General features: G+C 45.9%; 1 protein-coding gene across 2 annotated transcripts in view; it reads left to right on the forward strand.

The window, feature by feature from the left end:
- Positions 1-24,874, forward strand: part of LOC126291422 (uncharacterized) — a 146,501-nt gene extending 121,627 nt beyond the window's left edge. For both annotated transcript variants that reach the window (XM_049984936.1, XM_049984937.1), the window contains 2 exons: positions 8,915-9,071; positions 21,590-24,874. In XM_049984936.1, the coding sequence (XP_049840893.1) occupies positions 8,915-9,071; positions 21,590-22,014 (582 nt within the window). In that variant the 3' untranslated portion in view covers positions 22,015-24,874. The remainder of the gene's footprint in view (positions 1-8,914; positions 9,072-21,589) is intronic.
- Positions 24,875-25,500: the final 626 nt, after the last annotated feature.

A 25,500-nucleotide genomic window follows, 5' to 3' on the forward strand; every position in this document is an offset into this window, starting at 1 on the left:
GAAACGTAGGTTTGCATTTCCTTAATGTTTCTTCTAAGATAAGTCATAATGTCAGTATTGCCTCATGTGTTCAATATTTCTACAGAATCCAAACTGATCTTTCCCGAGGTCGGCTTCTACCACTAGTTTTTCCATTCGTCTGTAAAGAATTCATCAGTATTTTGCCGCCGTGACTTATTAAACTGATAGTTCGGTAATTTTCACATCTGTCAACATTTCACATGCAACTAAAAATTCGAGCAACACAAAATTACATTTATAGTTTTTTGTAGATTTAGAGAGGGATTTTGGCTTTTCATAAATTAGTTGTCGGCTCCACAGTAATTAATTTCACATTACTGCCGGCAACAGATTTATCTGTCATCTCCAGAAGTTTGAGGCAGGGTTAAACTAGAGGTAAGCCAACTTCAAATAAGAATCAATCGTAAGTGTTTGTGTTTTCATATATACATACGTATTTGTAAAAGTTCAAATGTCTTCGGAAAAACTATCTTTTGTATAACTACAGTGGTGGAATTACTTATTGCGCCATCTTCTATAACTCAATACTTTCGTTATAATAGTTGAATATTTCAAGTAAATTGCCTTGATTGCTCTCTGCTTCTATAGACAGCAAATACGAGCGTTGCCCAGAAAGTAAGTTCCGATCCGTCGCTAAATGGACACCACAGTGAAAACCCAATGAAGCTTTGCACAGATGTATTGGTCAGTGTCTCTAGTATGACCGTCGATCGCATCAAGACGCTCTTTCCATCTGTGAGCGCACTATGAGCGAGTAAAGGTGCTGAAACAACGATGCCTCCCGGCAAGTAGGAGGGACCGCTGAGAGGCTTCGCCTTAATGAATGCAGCCCGCCTAACACAACTGCCACGCACTTCCTTCTTCACGGCAATTCTCAGCCGCACTCTGCAGGGCAGTGAAGACGCTCCTGCAGCCTTTTCGATAGGAAACGCTCGGTCACCCACAACACAGCCCTAATTGGCTCATCCTGTGTGTCATCTCTGTTCACATGAAATGCTGGATGCAAAGACGACACTTGAGTGCAGGCTACGCCCTATAGACCCATGTAGAAAATTATCAGAAAACACAGACAGCTGCCTTCTATGACGATGGTGTTGGGAATTTGGTGTAAAGCTTCAACAAATGTCTATGCCGGAGTGGGGACTATGTAGAGAAGTATCTGGAAAGTGTAGCTAACTCTTGCAAATAAAATGTTTCTGATTTTCGCTGTGGGTTCCATTTAGCGACCAATAGGAACCTACTTTGCCGGCCGGTGTGGCCGTGCGGTTCTAGATGCTTCAGTCTGGAACTGCGTGACTGCTACGGTCGCAGGTTTGAATCCTGCCTTGGGCATGCATGTGTGTGATGTCCTTAGGTTGGTTAGGTTTAAGTAGTTCTAAGTCCTAGGAGACTGATGACCACAGATGTTAAGTCCCATAGTGCTCAGAGCCATTTGAACCAACCACTTTTTGAACCTACTTTCTGGACAACCCTCGTATACACACTAATGGGTATCAATTTCATTTTAGCCTCATGATTTATTTCTATAAAATGGGTTGTTATTTACATTTTAATACTTTCTTAAGGAACTGGTTGGAAGTGCGTATGTTATCTGATCCATTTCTTCTTCTGAACTTGGAACACAGAAAAGTTATTTTATGACATAACACTGACAGTTTTCAGAATTTTACATACAAAACTATTGCACCTGATTGCAGTGTAGCCATTTAATAGTTGGTCGGTTCTGTACATGACTTAATCACTGCATTGTTTAGGCAGTGAGAGAATTAACTTTTTAATGTATTATCTGAAATGTATAACAATTAAACTGCAACATCATCTGCTTCATGCTTGATGCAAATGTTCATCACGGGACTTACCTTCAAAACTCTGTGGCAAGGAGCATAAACATCACGGAAAATGGAACTGGAAAATTCTCCAAATTGTTCTCCCATTGTGGTTATAAGCTTCGCTTCAAGGATGCTGGTATATACCTTTGCAAGGACTTTCTCATGTTTAAGCCTCTGACGACCTAATTCGTGTGCAGGAATGCATCCCCAGATAACCTGTCTTGCTAGATGTTTGACTGTTTGTGCGTAGACGAAGGCAAAAAATTTTTCACGTACTCTACAACGCTCGAACACTTCGTCATCGGAGCCATATAGGTTAAATGTAGACTCTCTGAGAAGATTACTCTGTTCCACATATCCGTCGTCCATGTCACTACCGCTTTTGCCACTTTTCGTTGACGCTGTCCCGTTGATTTTTGTCAATAACGGCCTCTTTCTATGTCCAGCTTCCGGCAGTCTCACAAATCTACTGGTTACTGAGGCGCCACACGTTTCTTCCCAGACTCACTTTAGCTCAGTTGATGACAGGCAACGTCCCATGAGAGGATGTATTTACAGTACACTATCTTGTTTAAAGTAAACACTCTTTTTCTACTTCTTCCTTACTCAGAATCAACATTGTCTTTCTCCCTGTATTTTTCAGTGATCTCGAAACTGTATACTGATTAAAACCTGTCTTAGAGAATAGCTCTCTTGTGTTGAGACCAAATGTCGCAGAAGCAAGTGCAACTGCTGTCTTCTTTGGCGTTAATTCCATTTACCTGCTCATCTATTCACTTCAGGGTATCAATAGAAAATGAGTGTGTGAACACTGCTTCATTGTAGATGACGACAATAGCAAAATAGGAAGTGAAACGAACAATAAACCGACGATTTAACTGGTATGACCTGAAGCAAATAGCAGTAAAAGACATAATTATGATTTTAAAATTTTTTACATGGCTAGAGTAGCAACTGTAGGATTAAATCTTCTGGAAGAAATAATAAACAGCCAATGAGTTGCAAATTGGAAGGTTTAATTAAACACTTCGACCATAGTTTCAACATTTACAGAAACGTCTTCTCCAGAACGCAGTAGTGGCAGTTGGGTTACGTGTTATGGCGGAGATACGTTAAAATACAGCCGTAAGGTGTTAGTAAAAGTCACTGAAGAGCCACAGAAACTTGTACAGGCGGCTAATATCACGTAGGGCCCCGCGAGCATACGGAAATGCCGCATCACGGCCTGGAGTGGAGTAATGTCTGAAGACGTGCTGGAGGGAACTGAGACCATCAATCCTGCAGGGCTGTCCATAAATCCGTAAGAGTACGGCGGGGTGGAGGTCTCTTCTGAACAGCACGTTGCAAGGCATCCCAGATATGCTCAATAATTTTCATGTTTTCATGTTTGGCGGCCAGCGGAGCTGTTTAAACTCAGATGAGTAGCAATACTGGAGGTGTGGGGCGTCGCGTTGTCCTGCTGAAATTGCCCAAGTCCATCGGAATGCAAAATCGGTATGAATGGATGCAGGTGGTCAGACAGGATGCTTACGTACGTGTCACCTGTCAGAGTCGTATCTAGACGTATCAGGGGCCCCATATCACTCCAACTGCACACGCCCCACACCGTTACAGAGCCTCCATCAGCTTGAACAGTCCCCTGCTGACATGCAGGGTCAATGGACTCATGGGATTGTCTCTTTACCCGTTCACGTCCATCCACTAGATACAATCTGAAACGAGACTCGTCCGTCCAGGCAACATGTTTCCAGTCAACAGCCCAATGTCCGTGTTGACGGGCCCAGATAAGGTCGTGCGCCATCAAGGGTATACGAGTCTCCGAAAGCCCATATCGATTATGCTTCGTTGAATGGTCCTCAGGTGACACTAATTGGTGGGCGAACATTGAAATCTGCAGCAATTTGTGGAAGGGTTGGACTTCCGTCACGTTGAATGAGTCTCTTCAGTCGTCGTTGGTCCCGTTCTTGCAGGATCTTTTTCTGTCCCTGCGATGTCGGAGATTTGATGTTTTACGGATTCCTGCTGTTCACGGTACACTCGTGAAATGGTCGTACGCTACTTCGGAGATGCTATGTCTCATCGCTCGTGCGCCGACTGTAACACCACGTTCAAACTTAGTTTAATCTTGATAATCTGGCTTTGTAGCAGCAGTAACCGATCTAACAACTGCGCCAGACACTTGTTGTCTTATATAGGTGTTGCCTACCGCAGCGTCGTTTTCTGCCTGTTTACATGCATGCCAATACCCGTTTCTTTGGCGCTTCACTGTATATGGTTTGGAAGTACAATTTCATGTTTTTTGGTGCCTTTGGGATGTACAGGGTGGAGAAAAATTGTGTCACGAAATTTTACCCCTGGATAGCTGAACCCAGTAGGGATCAATATTACTAATGTTGTGTAGGTCCACAGCGCACCATTTTCAACTACGGAAACGTGGCGCCATGCGCTCCGATTGGCCTTGTGATTGCCCTGTTGCGGTTCGCCGGTTTCCGGGCAGCACTATGGTCGTCGGTTCACACATACAAACGTCCCTCGGCGCGTCAACTGCCCCAACGTGGCACGCACACGTGTCGGATAGGTCTTGCTGTTTGTCACCACCTCACGTCAGAGGCATTCGCTTCGGAGCACACACATGTCACCTGCGATTTAGTCATGCTGTAACATGGCGGCACAGTATTCGTTTGAAGAAAAACGATAAATGGTTTTTGTTTATAGACTAGACGACGGTAATGCGCATGAAGCTCGACGTTTGTACCCAAGACGCCACCCACATCCGCAAATGTTTACAGCAATTCACCAGGTACTTGACGGAAAAGGCTCGTTCTCAGGATGTCTTGGTGATGCTGTAAGACTTAAAACACGACGGCTGCTGCATTTGAAGAGTCTGTTCTCGAACGCTTCGAGGAAGCACCTACGACAACTACTCGAGCAGTTGGACATGGCATGGGGGTCACATGTCGGTTAGTCTGGGATGTTTTGAGAGCTGACGGCCAGCATCCATTTAGTTTCCACCAAGACCTAAATCCTGTGGCGGACTATGAACACAGGCTAGGGTTTTGCCGGTGGTTTCTGCGACGTGTTGCACGAGATCCCGACTGCCCCGCCATTGTGTTGTTTACCGACGAGTGCAACTTCCTTCTGGATGGCTTTTACAACACTTAAAACGTTCATTACTAGGCAAGGGGAAATTTTCATACCACATATGTCCACGGACACCAGGAACGATTTTCTCTCATCATTTGAGCAGGCATTCTGGGTGACCATCTGGTTGGGTCAGTCCGTCTACCTCCTTGACTTAGCGGGACAAAGTACCTTCACTTTAAGAACTTTACCCAGTCTGGTGCAAGAAGTTCCCCTGGACATACGGCTAGGGATGCGGTTGCAGCATGATGGGGCAGGCGCACATAACAGTCGTGCTGTGCGTGGATATTTAAATGAACTCTTCAGCAGCCGGGTAAGTGGCAAAGGTGCTCGTAGGACATGGACCCCGCTAGCACCAGACCTCACGCCACAGGACGTTTTCCCTTTGGCGATTCTTCAAGGTTCTAGTTCACCCACCCATACGCGAACCACCCAGAAACGAAGAAACATGTCGCCAATCACATCAGGGCAGTGCTAGGAATCTTATCAAGCTTGTCTCGCGTCAGAGCGTCGCCAGTTCGAGCACCTGCTTCAAATACACAATGTCGCAGCTACAAAAAAGGCCTTTTTCAGGGGCGTTACAATTTTTAAAAGACTTTCTGTACCCGAACTATCAGCTGTTGACGGATTTGCTCACGATACATCTTATCATGAAGCTACAATGGATGTGTCGGGATGCTGGCGGATTCGCCCTCGGGCACCCAGAGTGGAAAGGTGACGCGCTACCGCCTTGGATACATCGCGATCTCCTACAGCCAAAGGATTCGCGGGCGTGCGTTGTCCAGGGCATCCGGCAACAGGGTAAACCCGGGGACAATCGGAGCGCGTGCAGCCAAGTTTCCGTTGTTTAAAAATGCTGCGTTGTCAACCTACACAACATCAGTAATTTTGGTTCCTACTAGCATCAGCCACACAGGGTTAGTTTCGTGACACAACTTTTCTGCACCCTGTATTTTAACGCACCTTCGCCAACATACGTAACTGACTTGTCGTATTTGCTTCTGAGGGAGACGTTCCTACAAACGTCGAATTCATGGTCAAGATGTTTATGGAAACTTTTTGTGCTGCAACAGACTGTCTGTATATTTCACTACTGGCCATTAAAAATGCTACACCAAGAAGAAATGCAGATGATAAACAGGTATTCATTGGACAAATATATTATACTAGAACTGACATGTGATTACATTTTCGCGCAATTTGGGTGCATACATCCTGAGAAATCAGTATCCATAACAACCATCTATGGGCGTAATAACAGCGTTGATACGCCTGGGCATTGAGTCAAACAGAGCTTAGATGGCGTCTACAGGTACAGCTGCGCATTCAGCTTCAACACGATACCACAGTTCATCAAGGGCAATGACTGGCGTATTGTGACGAGCCAGTTGCCTCGGCCACCAATGACCGGACGTTTTCAATTGGTGAGAGATATGGAGAATGTGCTGGCCAAGGTAGCAGTTGAACATTTTCTGTATCCAGAAAGGCCCGTACAGGACCTGCAACATCCGGTCGTCCATTATCCTGCTGAAATGTAGGGTTTCACAGGGATTGAATGAAGGGTAGAGCCACGGGTCGTAACACATTTGAAACGTAACGTCCACTATTCAAAGTGCCCTCAATGCTAAGAAGAGGGAACCGAGACGTGTAACCAATGGCACCCCATACCATCAAGCCGGGTGATACGCCAGTAGGGCGATGACGAATATGCGCTTCCAATGTGCGTTCACCGCGAAGTCCCCATACACGGATCCGACCATCACAATGCTGTAAACAGAACCTGGATTCATCCGAAAAAATCATTTTGCCATTCGTGCAGCCAGGTTCGTCGTTGAGTTCACCATCGCAGGCGCTCCTGTCTGTGATGCAGCATCAAGGGTAACCGTGGCCATGGTCTCCAAGCTGATAGTCCATGCTGCTGCAAACATCGTCGAACTGTTCGTGCAAGTGGTTGTTGTCTTGCAAACGTCCCCATCTGTTGAATCAAGGATCGTGACGTGCCTGCACGATCCGCTACAGCTGTGCAGATAAGATGCCTGTCATCTCGACTGCTAGTGATACGAGGCCGTAGGGATCCAGCACAGCGTTCCGTATTACCCTCCTGAATCCACCAATGCCATATTGTGCTAACAGTCATTTAATCTCGACCAACGCGGGTAGCAATGTCGCGATACGACAAACCGCAATCGCGAAAGGCTGCAATCCGACCTTTGTCAAAGTCGGAAACGTAATGGTACGCATTTCTCCTCCTTACACGAGGCTTCACAATAACGTTTCACCAGGCAACGCCGGTCAACTGCTGTCTGTGTTGCATCTTCTTCCTGTGGGTTAAATTTCGCGTCTGTAGCACATCTTCGTGGTGTGGCAAGTTTAATGACCAGTAGTGTATTTCCTCAAGAAGAAAAAAAAATTGAAGTACTAACTGGTGATGCAATTCCACGACTGTATAAATTTTCCTACAATCTGCGTGGCCTGTCCGTTCAGTCTTAAGCTATCTGGCGGCTACTTAGAAAGCCGGACCTTCCGCCTCTGTGATTTCTACCTCACCATTTATGGACGTACTATCCACCTACCCTCAAATACCTTAGACTCCCCATCTCTTTACCATCCAAAACAAAGCTCACAACCGCCTCTGCCTCCAGAAACTCCTGTCCAGCCGGACTGGGGTCTGCATCCTTCCACCATCCTTCACACCTACAAATCCTTGATCCACCATATCTTCTGTTATGCCAGCATAGCTTGGCTTTCCACCACTCCCCGGTTCTATAAAGCCCTCCAAATCCTCGACCATCATGCGCTATGCCTCGCCTTCTGCATCTGCCTTCCGTCCCTCACGCGCATCCTCTACGACCTCATCCTCTTCCCCCACCTTCTCCTTTTCCTTGAACATATCCGTACACTATATTTTCCGGCGCCTTGATCCCCGTCACACCCTGGTGTCTCCCTTCCTCTCCACCCCACCCAGTTGCAGCGCCCATACCGTTGTGTCCCACCCTCTCTCTATCTCCACACCCTTCATCTCCAACACTACTTCCACCGTCTACCCCTCCCAGATGATGAGCTTCGCCCTGACATCTACCCTTCTTACCAACTCTAATCCCATCTTCCTGCCTCCTCCTCAAGGCTCCCTTTCCTCCCCCTCCCTCCTCCTGAGCGGCTTCCCCTCCTACTCCCCTCCATCTGTTGTGCCACCTTTCAGTGTCTCTGCACTCCCTCCTGCCCTGTTTTCCCTCTCCCGCCCCACGTGTCTCCTGCCTCTTTGTGAACCCACTGACACCCCTCCTTTCTTCATCCCACTGCTTGCCCTGCTGCCCCTTGCTCTCCCCTACTTTTCCATACTCTCTGACATATCCCTCAGCAGGTCCCACCTGACAGTTTTATTCTTCATCTTGTGTGCTCCTAGTGGGTTTTAAAGTGTGTTGTGCAGGAGTGTTTTTACTACTGTGGCCGACTTTTAATGTGTGGATGTCCATTCAGTGTCAGAGAAGACACAAGTTTTGAAGAATCGCCAACTGTGTTTTTTGACTTTCTGGTGACTTTTAACTGTCCTCCATGAACGTCTCCGTGTTAGTCTGTTTTTTACTTCCATTTTCTCCCATTATTCTGTTTTAAGTTCCCCTTTCTCGCCTTATGTATGTAACATTTTGTTCTTATTTTAGTTGTCATGTCACTCGGGTGAAGAGCGGCGGATTGTGCTGGGAACAGCCCTCCCCTGCCCATATGGGGCAGGGGAATGAAATCACAATAAACAAAAAGAATAGAAAGCCGGAAACTAGTTCACAATGAACTAAAAATTAATTTATTGTGCAACACCAATACTGTGCATGTCATTTTTTAAAATACTTTTGCTTTTATGGACCTCCGTGATGCGAGTCTTGCTAAGGCCTGTTCGCTCACCAGCAGTCTGCCCCGTGTGTTGACAGCGCAGCGTGCTGCTGCTGAGGGTGTGGCTGGCGGCGCACCTGCTGCTCTCGCTGGCCGAGTGCGGCCTCATCACGGCGCTGTCCACCGTCGTCTTCGTGGTCGACCCGGACGTCTGGCCCTTCGTCGGCACGCTGCTCGGGGGATTCGCCCTTCTCGGTATGTCCGATGGCCAAACGCTCTTAAACTCCCGGAAAGCCGGCGCTGCTGCTACGGTCGCAGGTTCGAATCCTGCCTCGGGCATGGGTGTGTGTGATATCCTTAGCTTAGTTAGGTTTAAGTAGTTCTAAGTTCTAGGGGACTGATGACCTCAGCAGTTAAGTCCCATAGTGCTCAGAGCGATGTGAACCGTTTCAACTCATGGAAAATGATAAACGAAACCTTGAATTCGTCGCCCCAATGGCGGTGAATTTTAGCGACTCATTTTTGAGGATGTACACAACAAACGATCACACAAACAGAGCCATACGCACGTGACTGCAGTCAATGGAGCGCGTGCACAGTGTCAGCACTAGTGCCGTGTATTCTGTCCTTTTGCAGCAATACAGGCTGCAGTTGTCCAATGGATACGATCGCAGAGGTGCTGAAATGTAGTCTTGCGGAATGGCCTGCCATACAACTTCCACCTGGTGCCTCAGTTGGGCCAAATTTCGTACCGGACGTTCAGACCGACAAGATGACGTTTCATCCGGTCCCAAACATGCTCATCTACATCTACATCTACATCTACATCTACATACATACTCCGCAATCCACCCTACGGTGCGTGGCGGAGGGTACCTCGTACCACAACTAGCATCTTCTCTTCCTGTACCACTCCCAAACACAACGAGGGAAAAGTTACTGCCTATATGCCTCTGTACGAGCCCTAATCTCTCTTATCTTATCTTTGTGGTCTTTCCGCGAAATATAAGTTGGCGACAGTAAAATTATACTGCAGTCAGTCTCAAGCGCTGGTTCTCTATATTTCCTCAGTAGAGATTCACGAAAAGAGCGCCTCCTTTGCTCCACAGACTCCCACCCGAGTTCCTGAAGCATTTCTGTAACACTCGCGTGATGATCAAAGCTACCAGTAACAAATCTTGCAGCCCGCCTCTGAATTGATTCTATGTCCTCCCTCAATCCGACCTGATAGGGATCCCAAAGGATCGAGCAGTACTCAAGTATAGGTCATATTAGTGTTTTATAAGCGGTCTCCTTTACAGATGAACCACATCTTCCCAAAATTCTACCAATGAACCGAAGACGACTATCCGCCTTCCCCACAGCTGCCATTACACGCTTCTCCCACTTCATATCGCTCTGCAAATTTACGCTCGTATATTTAATCGATGTGACTGTGTCAAGCGCTACACTACTAATGGAGTATTCAAAAATTACGGGATTCTTTTTCCTATTCATCTGCATTAATTTACATTTATCTATATTTAGAGTTAGCTGCCATTCTTTACACCAATCACAAATCCTGTCCAAGTCATCTTGTATCCTCCTACAGTCACTCAACGACGACACCTTCCCGTACACCACAGCATCATCAGCAAACAGCCGCACATTGCTATCCACCCGATCCAAAAGATCATTTATGTAGATAGAAAACAACAGCGCACCTGACCTACCACACTTTCCTGGGGCACTCGAGATAATACTCTCACCTTCAATGAACACTCACCATCGAGAACAACGTACTAGGTTGAATTGCTTAAGAAGTCTTCAAGCCACATATTTGGGAACCAATCCCATATGCTCGTACCTCAGTTAGGAGTCTGCAGTGGGACACAGAGTCAAACGCAGAGTCTGATACCCTTGAAACGTCCCATTAGAAAAATTATACAAGACTGTGCTTAAACTGACACACAATAGTTTGTAGCGCAACGCAATCTGACTTTCAATAATCCCTACAAGAGAATGGCCCTGACTAACATAAACCTATATGTTTCACAAATCACTTACCTCACAAAAGTCTTCGTTACTCGAACTACTGCAATAAAGCAAGCGCCACTACTGCCAGCTAACTAAAAGATTCAAACTACGGAAGTCACTAACTACTGATAGGCACAGTTAGCAAATGAACGATTTTAATAGAGAACAAACAATGTATTTACCTTTATAGTCATAATATATATATATCAGTTCATGACACCAATTCTTACAAATTTCAAAACTCCGCCATCTCTCTCCCCACGTCCACCACTGCTGGCGGCTCACCTCCCACTACTACGCGCTGTTAGCATCCAGCTGCCGCTGCCCGACACTACAATGGCGAGTATTACAACAACGCTAACCAGCCACAGACTGCACACGGCACAGCCAGTGATTTTTCATACAGAGCGCTACGTGGCGGCGGCGTTACCAATAAAAAAACCTAAACATCCTACTTACATAGCCCCCATGCTCCCCACAAAAAAATTTACAAATTGTTTTGGGCAGTGGCCAATACAGATTTGAGAAAATTTTTCGTAATTACAATAACAATGAAATGAAATGCACACACTTATCGATACAATGTTGGTCAAAAAAAGACAGTCCTGATCATTCATCAAAGTAAAATTGCCGTGTTTTTCTCAAAGTCTGAGTAGTAAAAAAACCTAAACATCCTACTTACACCCTTAATCCATGGTTCGCAAGATATCATGTGAAAAAGGGCGAGTTGCGTTTCGCAGGAACGACGCTTTCTAAAGCCGTGCTGATGCATGGACAGCAACTTCTCTCTCTCTCTAGGAAATCCATTATATTCGAACTGAGTATATTTTCGAGAATCCTGCAACAAACTGATGTTAAGGATCTTCTACCCTTCTTATATATAGGTATCGCCTGCCCTTTTTTCCAGTCGTTCGGGACTTTACGTTGCGCAAGAGATTCGCGATAAAAGGAAGCTAAGTAACGAGCCAATGCAGTAGAGTACTCTCTGTAAAACCGAATTGGAATCCCATCAGGACCTGGCGATTTATTAATTTTCAACCCATTCAGCTGCTTTACAACCCCAGGGATGTCTATGTCCTCCATACGGGAATCTGTACGAGACTCAAACGGCGGTATGTTTCTACGATCCTCCTGCGTGAAAGATTTCTCAAATGCTAAATTTAAAATTTCAGCTTTCGTTTTGCTCAGTGGGAGAGAGATCCAGGCATTGTGACGGCCAGGGTAAGTTGACGAACATCTTCGATAGCACGTCGGGTGGCAGGGTATACATGTGGACGTGCATTGTCCTGTTGGAGAAGCACATCACCTTGCCAATTGGATGATGGTTTGAATGTGCCATGCAGTGTTCGATATTCCCTCGGCAATCACCAGAGGAGGACGGCCAGTGTAGGGTAATACTCCCCACACCTTGGTGGCCCCTTTGTGCCTCTATCGTACACACTCCTGATTTTGGCGCTCACCTGCAAGGCGCCACACATGCGTCTCACCATCGCGACACGTCGCCATTCGTTCTTCCAGAAACACCTGTCGCGACGCCACTGGAGACGGGCTCAACGATGTTGCGGCGTGAGCGGAAGAAGCCCTAACGGTACACGGGGCAGTAGCCCTGCTTCCCAGAGACTGTTTCGAATCATTCTTGCCTGTACCCCTGGAGTAACGACGTCCCTAAGTTGTTGTGAAGCGACTGTGCGGTCCAGTACGGCACTTCGTAGGATGCGACGGTCTCGACCTTTGTAGACACTGAGAAGCTCATCTGCAGAAACCAGCACGGTTTTAGGAAGCAGCGGTCATGCGAGACACAGCTGCCCCTCTTTGTGCACGATACACAACAGCCTCTGGATACCGGCTCCCAGGCTGATGCCGTATTTTTCGACTTTCCAAAGGTTTTCGACTCAGTTCCGCACTGTCAGTGGCTCCAAAAAGTGCGCTCTTACGGTGTATCCAATGACGTATGCGGTTGGATATCAAGTTTTCTAGGAGACAGAGAGCAGTATGTCGTCCTGAACAGGGTGACTTCAACTAAACAAGCGTAACTTCAGCTGTGCCCCAGGGCACCGTAATGGGTCCGTTGCTTTTTATGATTTACATAAACGATCTGGTTGCTGACATTGACAGCGGCATTAGACTGTTTGCCGATGATGCTGTAGCCTACAGGAAAGTAGTATCACACGGAAGTTGTGAACAAATCAATGAGGATTTGCTAAAAATAAATGCGTGTTGTAATGACTGGCAGTTATCTCTCAATATTAGTAAGTGTAACCTGCTTCGTATAACAAGGCGAAAATCCCCATTAATGTACGAATACAAAATAAATGCTCAGTCTTTCGAAGTGATAGCATCCGTCAGTATCTGGGTGTCTCTATTCGAAATGATCTCAAATGGAATGATCAGATTTCACAAGTAACGGGTAAGGCAAACTCTAGATTGCGGTTTATTGGTAGAATACTGAAGCGATGCAGTCCTTCAAAAAAGGAAATAGCTTAAAATACGTTATTTCGCTCACTCTTGGAGTATTGTTCGTCTATATCGGACCCTTACCAGTTGGGTCTGTTTCAAGAGTCTGAGAAGGTCCAAAGAAGAGGGGCATGATTCGCGACGGGTACACTTAGCCATCGCGAGAGCGTTACAACTCTCATAGAAAGTTTGAAGTGGGACACACTTTCAGATAAGACGGCGCGCTAAACGGAAGGGGCTGGTCGCTAAATTCCGAAATCCGATCTTCGCCTAGGATGTAGAGCACATATTATTACCACCAACTTTCAAATCGCGCTATGATCGCCAGTCAAAGGTAAGGGAAATTAGAGCTCGTACTGAGGCGTTGAGACAGTCGTTTTTCCCTCTCGCGATCCGCAAGTGGAACAGAGAGGGAGAGATACACTACTGTCCATTAAAATTCATTGGATAAATATGTTAAACTAGAACTGACATATGATTACATTTTCACGCAATTTGCGTGCATAGATCCAGAACAACCACCTCTGGCCGTAATAACGGCCTTGATACGCCTGGACATTGAGTCAAACAGAGCTTGGATGGTGTGTACAGGTACAGCTGCCCATGCAGCTTCAACACGATACCACAGTTCATCAAGAGTAGTGACTGCCGTATTGTCACGAGCCAGTTGCTCGGCCCCATTGACCAGACGTTTTCAATTGGTGAGAGATCTGGAGAATGTGCTGGCCAAGGCAGCAGTCGAACATTTTCTGTATCCAGAAACGCGCGTCCAGGACCCTGCAACATGCGGTCGTGCGTTATCCTGCTGAAATGTAGGGTTTCGCAGGCGTCGAATGAAGGGTAGAGCAAGGGTAACCGCAGCCACAGTCTCCGAGATGATAGTTCATGCTGCTGCAAACGTTGTCGAACTGTTCGTGCGAGATGCAAGGGTAACCGCAGCCACGGTCTCCGAGATGATAGTTCATGCTGCTGCAAACGTTGTCGAACTGTTCGTGCGAGATGGTTGTTGTCTTGCAAACGTTCTCATCTGCTGAATCAGGGATCGAGACGTGGCTGCACGATCCGTTAGAGCCATGTGGATAAGATGCCTGTCATCTCGACTGCTAGTGATACGAGGCCGTAGAGATCCAGCACGGCGTTCCGTATTACCCTCCTGAACCCACCGATTCCATGTTCTGCTAACAGTCATTGGATCTCGACCAACGCGAGCAGCAATGTCAGTATACGGTAAACCGCAATCGCGATAGGCTACAATACGACCTTTATCAAAGCCGGAAACGTGATGGTACGCATTTCTCCTCCTTACGCGAGGCATCATAACAACGTTTCACCAAGCAACGCCGGTCAGCTGCTGTTTGTGTATGAGAAATTGGTTGGAAGCTTTCCTCATGTCAGCGCGTTGTAGGTGTCGCCACCGGCGCCAACATTGTGTGAATGCTCTCAAAAGCTAATCACTTGCATATCACAGCATTTTCTTCCTGTGGGTTAAATTTCGCGTCTGTAGCCGTCATCTTCGTGGTGTAGCAAATTTAATGGCCGGTAGTGTATGACATTGTCGCGAATAGTGCCCTGCGCCACACACCGCTTGGCGGCTAGCGGAGTATACATGTCTATGTAGACACCTGGGCGTCGCCGCTGTCCGAACCCTGGTTGACGGGGGCACGTGCACCTTCCGTTGGCCACTGGCAGACCTCACGCCCCACGTGTTGTGCAATTCTGCGGTACGCCCAGCCGGCCTCCCGCAGGCCCACAATACGCCCTCCCTCATCTTCAGTCTATTGCGCCAACGGTTCACGTACACGCTCTCACGGAATGCTAACAGTATTGCAGACACAGACGCCCTCCGGATGCCTCGGAAAACTGCCAGCCACTGGTGTGTCTGGAGCGCTGCGTGTTTCATCATCCCATGTACTGCCCTCTCGTAACGTATGGCGGGTCTTATTCAGTTCCGTCGGTGTTTTCGTTTCTCATTTTGCAGGAGTGTACTATGAAAAATCTATCAATTGCTTGACGCCGTAGTCGAGAGTTGCCCAGAAAGTAATGCAATTTTTTCTCTGCCGAAAACAATGCTACGAATGCGAAACGTTACGTATGTATTATTTGAAGTCTCCTGACTCAGCACCCGACTTTCCATCACTTTCGACAGCGAAGCGCCGCGCGGGATTAGCCGAGCGGTCTGGGCGCTGCGGTCTTGGACTGTGCGGCTGGTCCCGGAGGAGGTTCGAGTCCTCCCTCGGGCACTGGTGTGTGTGTTTGTCCTTAGGACAACTTAGGTTAAGTAGCGTATAAGCTCAGGGACTGGTAACCTTAGCAGTTAAGTTGGGTTGGGTTGTTTTGGCGGAAGAGATCGAACTGCGAGGTCATCGGTCAGCAGTTAAGTCCCATAAGATTTCACACACATTTGAACTTCGACAGCGTAGCTGCACCACAGTTTCAAAATGGCGTCTGTAGGTGATGCACGTTACAAGCCGTCATTGAACTCCTCACTGCAGAGAAACAAACTGTGGGCATATTCGCAATCGCTTGTGGAGCATCTGCTGTCGACAGAAGTACACTTAGGCGCTGTGTATGGATGATGATGATGTTTGGTATGTAGGGCGGTCAACTGCGCGGTTATCAGCACCCGTACAAATTCTACATCTACATTTATACTCCGCAAGCCATCCAACGGTGTGTGGCGGAGGGCACTTTACGTGCCACTGTCATTACCTCCCTTTTCTGTTTCAATCGCGTATGGTTCGCGGGAAGAACGACTGCCTGAAAGCATCCGTGCGCGCGCTCGAATCTCTCTAATTTTACATTCGTGATCTCCACGGGAGGTATAAGTAGGGGGAAGCAATGTATTCGATACCTTATGCATAAACGCACCCTCTCGTAACCTGGACAGCAAGCTACACCGCGATGCAGAGCGCCTCTCTGGCAGAGTCTGCCACTCGAGTTTGCTAAACATCTCCGTAACGCTATCGCGCTTACCAAATAACCCTGTGACGACACGCGCCGCTCTTCTTTGGATCTTCTCTATCTACCTATCAACCCGACCTGATATGGATCCCACACTGATGACCAATACTAAAATATAGGTCGAACGAGTGTTTTGTAAAATACCTCCTTTGTTGATGGCCTACATTTTCTATGGACTCTCCCAATGGATCTCAACCTGGCACCCGCCTTACCAACAATTAATTTTATATGAGCATTCCACTTCAAATCGTTCCACATGCATACTCCCAGATATTTTACAGAAGTAACTGCTACCTGTGTTTGTTCCGCTATCATATAATCATACGATAAAGGATCCTTCTTTCTATGTATTCGCAATAAATTACATTTGTCTATGTTAAGGGTCAGTTGCCACTCCCTGCACCAAGTGCCTATCCGCTGCAGATTTTCCCGCATTTCCCTGCAATTTTCTAATGCTGCAACTTCTGTGTATACTACAGCATCATCCGCGAAGAGCCGCATGGAACTTCCCAACCTGTGCTCAGTCCAGTCTATCCACTTTCATGAATGAGGATGAAATGAGTCTGCATGGTGCGTGAGTTCATCAGACGGCGGGGCCGCGGAGCTGCACGATTTTCAGCGGTCGGGCAGACCGTGCACGGCTCTCACGTTTGACACACCTGACGCAGGCCCTCGGGCTTCCACTTGTTTGGTCCGTTAAAGGATGCCATTCGTGAAGACATTTTGAGGACGATGAGGAGGTGATTCACACAGTGTAGCACAGGCTCCGCCATCAGGACAAGGATTGGTAACGACAGGGCTTACGCACTGGAAGGAGGCCATAGAACGGGATGGAGATTAGATGGAAAAATACGGTGTGTGTTATGTTCAATAAAGAATTGTTGAAGCAAAAAAATGTGGTGCACTACTTCCTGGGCAACCTTCTTATGTTGTGGTTATCTCTCCTATTCTACATACCTGGATAACTCGACTGGCATTCGTCAGTCGTTAGTGCTAGCTGCCTGGCACACTCGCGAACTCAACACGCAAGAGACGTAACAATCGATTCCATGCCCATGTTGATGATTGTCCACACTACTATGTACTGATGCCACTGAAATTTCATTGTCAGTGAAATAAAATAAAATTAAATTCGTAGAGTTAAAAACGATCCAGCTAACTTTCAAAAGTAAAGTATATGTTTCTCCTCATGACATTTGTATAACATTGGGAACACCTTCAGGGTGAGACTCCAGTTCAGTGAGCATGAATCCTCGGACGATTGTTTTTGTAACAGTCGCCTCATCGGAATATTGTAAGAGGAGATAATGGACTGAGAAAAGTTATTTTCAGATATATTGACTTACAGGGTGTTTCAAAAATGACCGGTATATTTGAAACGGCAATAAAAACTAAACGAGCAGCGATAGAAATACACCGGTTGTTGCAATATGCTTGGGACAAAAGTACATTTTCAGGCAGACAAACTTTCGAAATTACAGTAGTTACAATTGTCAACAACAGATGGCGCTGCGGTCTGGGAAACTCTTATAGTACGATATTTTCCACATATCCAGCATGCGTAGCAATAATATGGCGTAGTCTCTGAATGAAATTACCCGAAACCTTTGACACCGTGTCTGGCGGAATGGCTTCACATGCAGATGAGATGTACTGCTTCAGCTGTTCAATTGTTTCTGGATTCTGGCGGTACACCTGGTCTTTCGAGTGTCCCCACAGAAAGAAGTCACAGGGGTTCATGTCTGGCGAATAGGGAGGCCAATCCACGCCGCCTCCTGTATGTTTCGGATAGCCCAAAGCAATCACACGATCACAGAAATATTCATTCAGGAAATTAAAGACGTCGGCCGTGCGATGTGGCCGGGCACCATCTTGCATAAACAACGAGGTGTTCGCAGTTTGTACCGCCACAAATTCACGAAGAATGTCCAGATAGCGTGATGCAGTAATCGTTTCGGATCTGAAAAATGGGCCAATGATTCCTTTGGAAGAAATGGCGGCCCAGACCAGTACTTTTTGAGGATGCAGGGACGATGGGACTGCAACATGGGGCTTTTCGGTTCCCCATATGCGCCAGTTCTGTTTATTGACGAAGCCGTCCAGGTAAAAATAAGTTTTGTCAGTAAACCAAATGCTGCCCACATGCATATCGCCGTCATCAATCCTGTGCACTATATCGTTAGCGAATGTCTCTCGTGCAGCAATGGTAGCAGCGCTGAGGGGTTGCTGCGTTTGAATTTTGTATGAATAGAGGTGTAAACTCTGGCGCATGAGACGATACGTCGACGTTGGCGTCATTTGGACCGCAGCTGCAACATGGCGAACGGAAACCCGAGGCCGCTGTTGGATCACCTGCTGCACTAGCTGCGCGTTGCCCTCTGTGGTTGCCGTACACAGTTGCCCTACCTTTCCAGCACGTTCATCCGTCACGTTCCCAGTCCGTTGAAATTTTTCAAACAGATCCTTTATTGTATCGCTTTTCGGTCCTTTGGTTACATTAAACCTCCGTTGAAAACTTCGTCTTGTGGCAACAACGCTGTGTTCTAGGCGGTGGAATTCCAACACCAGAAAAATCCTCTGTTCTAAGGAATAAACCATGTTGTCCACAGCACACTTGCACGTTGTGAACAGCACACGCTTACAGCAGAAAGATGACATACAGAATGGCGCACCCACAGACTGCGTTGTCTTCTATATCTTTAACATGACTTGCAACGCCATCTGTTGTTGAAAATTGTAATTACTGTAATTTCGAAAGTTTGTCGGCCTGAAAATGTACTGTTGTCCCAAGCATATTGCAACAAACGGGGTATTTCTATCGCTGCTCGTTTAGTTTTCTTTGCCGTTTCAAATATACCGGTCATTTTTGAAACACCCTGTAATTGCTCTCAGCCACTATGATTTACGTTGAGGCTGTATTGATCCAAAATTACTCTCATCAAAAACGTAAATAGTAATATACTAACTATTTCTGAGTGTTTCTTTATCACCACTGTGATGCTAATCGAATTAATGAAAATTGTATCTGTGCAGGAAGCACCTGACTGCTTTCTGTAAGACGGTAGATTGATGTCCATATCACTTTCCAAAGTCTAAGCACCTCACAAAATGTACATGTACTGAACAGTCCCAACTCTAGGTCCCAGTATAATAAAGAAATAACGATAACACGCCATCACAAATTGTGAGCTATGCAACGCAAAGACAAATGAAAGTACAAAACGCAACGATGTTCTTCCCTCTCCGTGGTGCTGCATGAGTGGAGCACGGTCTTCTTCTTGTGACCATACTTTCTTATGACCATCGCTGCCAGCAGTCGCGTACAATGGCTACATTCGTGCCAAGCATTTTTGGAATATCGCTGAACAAACGTCCAGATTCTCCTAGCCCTGTTGCAAAACCTCACAAGTCACCAAATTAAATCTCAAAGAACGCTCACAACGTTGCAGCGTCTATTTCCAAACCCTATTTCTATCCTCATAGTAGCACAACTAGCGCCACTTTTATGCGACTGGCGCTACATTGGAATAGATATCGTCTATCAGACATACGAGGGGCGTTTGAAAAGGCCTTGTAAAAATAAAAACTACTTACATTGTTGGGGTAAACTTTTTTTTATTTCTCGACATACTCTCCTTTTAGACTTATACACTTTGTCCAACGCTGGTCTAATTTGTTGATCCCTTCCGGATAATAGGAATTGTCCAAGTCTGAAAAAATAGCTATTAGTTGCTGCAATCGCCTCCTCGTTTGAATAAAATCTTTGTCCCGACAGCCAATTCTTCAAATTGGGGAACAAATAGTGGTCCGACGGAGCCAAGTCTGGAGAATAGGGGGGGGATGTGAAACGAGTTGGAATTCTGTTTTCATAATGTTGCGACGACAACTGCTGAGGTGTGTGCTGGTGATTTGTCGTGATCGAAAAGGACTTTCTTGCCGTCCAGTTTAGATTGTTGTGTGGTCTCAGGAGTATAGCAATGTATCCACGTTTTATCCACAGAGACGAAACGACGCTTAAAGTCGTGCAGGTTCTTCCGGAACAGCTGCACTCCATCCCTGCAACACTTCACACGATTCCGTTTTTGGTCAAGCGTGAGCAATCGCGGAACCCATCTTGCGGATAGCTTTCTCATGTCCAAACGTTTATGCAAAATATTATGTACCCGTTCATTCGAGACGCCCACAGCACTAGGAATCTCACGCACCTTAACTCTTCTGTCATCCATCTCCATATCATGGCTTTTATCAATGATTTCTGGAGTCGTAACCTCCACAGGGCGTCCAGAACGTTCGGCAACACTTGTCCCCATATGGACACCCTGAAAATTTTAAAACCACTTATAAACTGTAGTCAAATGGCTCTGGGCACAATGGGACTTAACGTCTGAGGTCATCAGTCCCCTAGAACTTAGAACTACTTAAACCTAACTAACCTAAGGACATCACACACGTCCATGTCCGAGGCAGGATTCGAACCTGCGACCCCAGCGGTTCCATATAGTAGCGCCTAGAACAGTCGGCCACAGCGGCCGGCCTAAATTGTAGTCACCTTAATGTTTATCAAGCTTCTCTTTAGTCTCCCGAGGCGTTTTGCCTTTGATATAGTAATGTTTAATCACCACACGAAATTCTTCTTCGTCTATTTTTTGACAATCAGTCGACTTCCTTGATTCACACGAATGCCAAACACAAAGAAATAGACCAATATGGCTGAAACGTGGTGTGCGTTCTTTCCAAAGATGCTAGTAACTAAACATGACCTCGATACGCGACGGTGGTGCCATCTCTCGGAATTTGCACGAACTTTTCAAATACCCCTCGTAGAAACACGGTCACCAACTCTCGTTTCTGTTCAAAATCTCCTTTTTGCTTTTGCGATTTTTTTGCGCAGTGATATAGTCGCTTGGCTTACAAACCGATGTTACAGGATGTTTTGCAGCAATCGTTGGTTGGTCGGTAGCAGTTGGCAGATGCCGCTTAGTAAGTGTCAGTTGTTCCTTAGCAATTATCAAGCAAGTTCACAGGAGAGCTTCTGTAAAGTTTGGAATGTAGGAGACGAGGTACAGGCAGAAGTAAAGCTGGGGCGTGAGTCGTACTTGGGCAGCTCACTTGGTAGAGCACTTGCCCGCGAAAGGCATAGGTCCCGAATTCGAGTTAGGTCCGGCACACAGTTTTAATCTGCCAGAAAAGTTTCATATCAGCGCACACTCCGCTGCAGAGTGAAAATCTCATTCCAGTTTCTAAACACATCTGCAGCTGTCATCCTGATATCATCTTGATAACTTTGGAAGTTGCGCGTGTGAGTGTGTGCTTACTTGTGTGCCTGTGTGGTTTATGCGCAGGTCTGCAGGCCTACATGCTGCACGTGGTGCTGTGTCTGCACACGGGACTCATGAAGGAGCGGCTGGTCCGCCGCCAGGTGGCGCAGCTGCACAGCCAGCTGAACCAGTTGGCCGTCAGCACGGGCTACGCCCACCCACTCACCTACGCCACACTCAGCCTCAGCCCCCAGATTCTGAGGCCATCCGGCAAAGCGGGTCTCAACGACGGCGCCACCACGCCACCTGTCGGCGCCACCACGTACTCACCACCTGTCGGTGACTCCGGAGAGACGCAACCTGGCGCCGAGGTCCTGCGAGCGCTCAGCGAGGTGGATGACGGCAGCGGCGTCACCACACCGCGTCCTGCTGACACGGTGCAGCCACCGCCTGTCGGCGACACCGGACAGTCGCCATCTGACTCCTCTAGCGCCGCACTCCCTGTCTGACGCCATCGGGACTGTGGAATGCCGGCTGATGGAGAGACCTCCCGAGTCTCAGCTTCCACTACTGCCAACAACAGCGACCCCAAAAGGGCGAGATACGCTCTTTGACTCCTACCTGATGACTCGACCTGCTCCAATGACTGGCCATAAATGTAGCGATCCTGCTGTCTTGTACTCTGCAAGTTTTCTGTTCCAGCTACGTAACGTCCCTCTCACTTTGCAGTAACATCAGTGTCATTAGCCTGTAAAGATGATGGTAAACGTGATCTCAATTTAACGTCTTGGATCTGCAATGAAGAGGTAGCAAATGGGGGAAGAATAATTTTGTACTATTCGTAATGAACTGATACTCCAGTGCTGCAAGGAAAGTCCTTAATAGCTTGGGAAAGGGTATCAGAAGAACAACATTGGACTTTGTGACTTCCCTACCACCTTCATTGATCATTGGACAAGTCTGCTGAGGCCTTTCTCATGTCTGCAACCTAGGTCTCTCGCCATCCTGACCAAATATAAGACGCAATCTTCAGCGTGAGACAACACCCCCATGAGATACTAGTAAAAGCACATGATATTTATAAGTATAACAAAAAAAAACAGAAAAATTTGTGAATTAAGAATTCGGCTAGGTGTGGCATGATGGATAAGTGCCATTGCCAAACGAACCTCATAAAAATTTATTTGATAAGTTCTTTCCAACAATGAAGTGACGTAATATAGTGGAAAGTGTTTTGAAATGGCACAGACAATATGAATTGCCCTGCACAAGTTGTTTTATATTGAAACTGCTGTACTAAGCAACGTGAATCCAGATGTTTTCCACTTTGATAATCATTTGTGTGAAGCAAGTCGTGAATCCAGATGTTTTCCACTTTGATAATCATTTGTGTGAAGCAAGGCAGTACATTATCCATACCTCTAAATGAGCACTTTGGTGCTGTTCTGTAAGAATCTGGAGACAGGGGGAAGTAGTCCACCTAGTGAGAGGACGCTGTAAGTGACTGGTTAAGGAGTGCCCTGCACAATAAACTGTCCAGTGGTTTCTGGCAAACATTTCTAAATGTGGAATCTCAACTTACGATTTCGCTCATCTGCTGCTATGTTGATAAATCACTCTGAAAATCACCGGGCCCTGGTAAAGACTTGGGGTTTAGGTCTGTAGAACATTCAGAGTTACCACGAGGGGACGATGAAAAGCTTTCAGAAAATACTTAGTTCTACTCCATACTGGAAATTTAGTTCCGGTGTAACTATTGAAACATCTACAGCCGAAGCACCATGTCAAGAACGGTATAGTGATTTTAAACACAAGGTCTTTGTGAATCGAGCCGTCAGCGCTGAGAGGTGTCTCTGGTGCCAGCAGTTACTACATTGTAGATCTGTAGCTGCTTTTGTGATCCGTTTGTGTATGTTGTATGATTTTTGGAGTAGATACAATCATCCTAAGGAATCGATATCCGCTGCCTTACTTATTTTCCCTAAAAGACGTTTGGCAGATACTGAGCTGGTTGCCGTCGTAGTTTTGCATGCTGGCTGAAGAACGGCTGCTGGAAAACGATTACCAACCATTTCACGGAAAACAGTTTTTATTATTAAGCTAGGCCATCTTTCCTTTCTTGAGCTGTATATAACAGGCCAGCTGACTTCGATCTCCGTAGCCACTACCAAGTGATGGTACAAACCGATGAAACAGAGAGGGAGACAAAAAAATTAATACCGGAGCATGTTTGCAAGACAATGTCATGGGTTAAAAGATCTACAATTGGAAGAACACGCTTTCAAGATGTACAGATAACATACAAGAATTCAGAGAGGACATATGGAGTGAATGTGCCGATGTATTATCAAAATGTCAAGCAAACTAACTGTCCGGAATAATACAAGAGAAGTACCTTTCTTCTTCTTCTCTTTTTTTTTTTTTTGACGTGAATTTCCCATTGAGCCACCTACGTAAGTAATTCATAATGACATATAATTGGTAGAGACACAAAACAAATTGATAAAGACACACATTAATGATGATAACATACGAGGTATAGCAGCAACTTCATAAAACATTGCGAAATTAACAAAGTCATTTGGTGTACGTGAGTGGGTTCACATTTTTCGTTTCACTTCCGATGGAAAAAGAGTTAAGTTCTGCGTACACTGTAGAATCTGTGGTTGCCGGTAATGACGGCATATATGGTGGTAGCTGATACTTCTTGCTCAAATCATTAAGCACTTCTCTTAGTTCGCCCTTCCGTGCGATATATACGCGACTAATCTAAATAGGTGCCCTGAAGGACAACGGTGGTTTCCGCAACAGCTGGATGTTCGGTACTGTGAAGACAAATTTGTGAAAGAAATTCTTAGTCCTCCACCAGCGAGGCGGATAATAAAACTTGTAAGAGACGGCACTAGGTGGCTCCGAGAACCCACATGTCTGCAGTTGCTTCCCTCAGAAAAACAGCAGTCTGTGTTCGCATTGTCTTCATCGTCTGCACACACTTCACGTTCCCGGGTAACACGAATGCGCTGATAGGATTTTAATGCACTTGAGTGACACTGCAGACTGTAAAACATGTCGCTTTCTGTGCTCTGATATTTTGAGAGTATGAGAGAAAAGTAAGTTCTGTAAGGTTACCTTCGTTTGTATCTTACTTACTGCTAAGACGAACTGAAAATTCATATGTGTAACACTTTTTTCTTTGCATTCGCTTTCTTTCAATAAACTAAATATCTACTGTCTTGTTGTGAACAAAAATAGCTTTGTACAAATCTGAAAATTGTTGTTCTGCTATTTTCCAAGTCTTAATACAGCATGTAAAACAGTTTGTACATCGAACACAGTATTTGTGCCGTATTAAATGTTGTTCTTTTATTACTTATTGTAGATGAGTGATTTACATTTTTAACTGAAGTGTGTTTGCTTGTAAAATTGAGATGTGTACTCTCTTTCACTAACTTTTAAGTCAGTCTTCCCTTGGCCAAATAGATTCTATTTGGCTTGGTACTGCGAAAACCAAATGTCATTCTTCGCCGAATGTTTAATTACAACTAATAATGGCGCATTTTTAGTGAAGTAGACACAGTCTGCAAGTTGCCGCACTGGACAACGCAACAGTTTATGACGTTTTTCATTGTCGAAGATGAAAATTTTAACTTACATGTTGTAAAAGAATTAATTCCAAGTTCGCTCCAACCCTGGTTCAAAGGGTCAATAGAGAAGTGAGATGCAGTAAACAAATATATAGGGATAATATATGTTGATATCACTGTGGGTACTTGATGGAACATTATTGTATGGTACAAGCACACACTTCTTTTTCTTTTATTTCACTAAATTTTGTACACGGCTGCACGTTCAGAGACCGTGAATAGTTACAAATGAAAGAAAAACAGCCCTCGCTCACAATTTTTTACAAATTAACGTGGTTTCAACACTGCTAGGAATGTCTTCCTCAGAATTCAAATCAAAGAATGGTCTATATTCTATAACATGGTGAAAGA

The sequence above is a fragment of the Schistocerca gregaria genome, chromosome 9, assembly GCF_023897955.1.
Source record: "Schistocerca gregaria isolate iqSchGreg1 chromosome 9, iqSchGreg1.2, whole genome shotgun sequence".
Taxonomy (NCBI): Eukaryota; Metazoa; Arthropoda; class Insecta; order Orthoptera; family Acrididae; genus Schistocerca; species Schistocerca gregaria.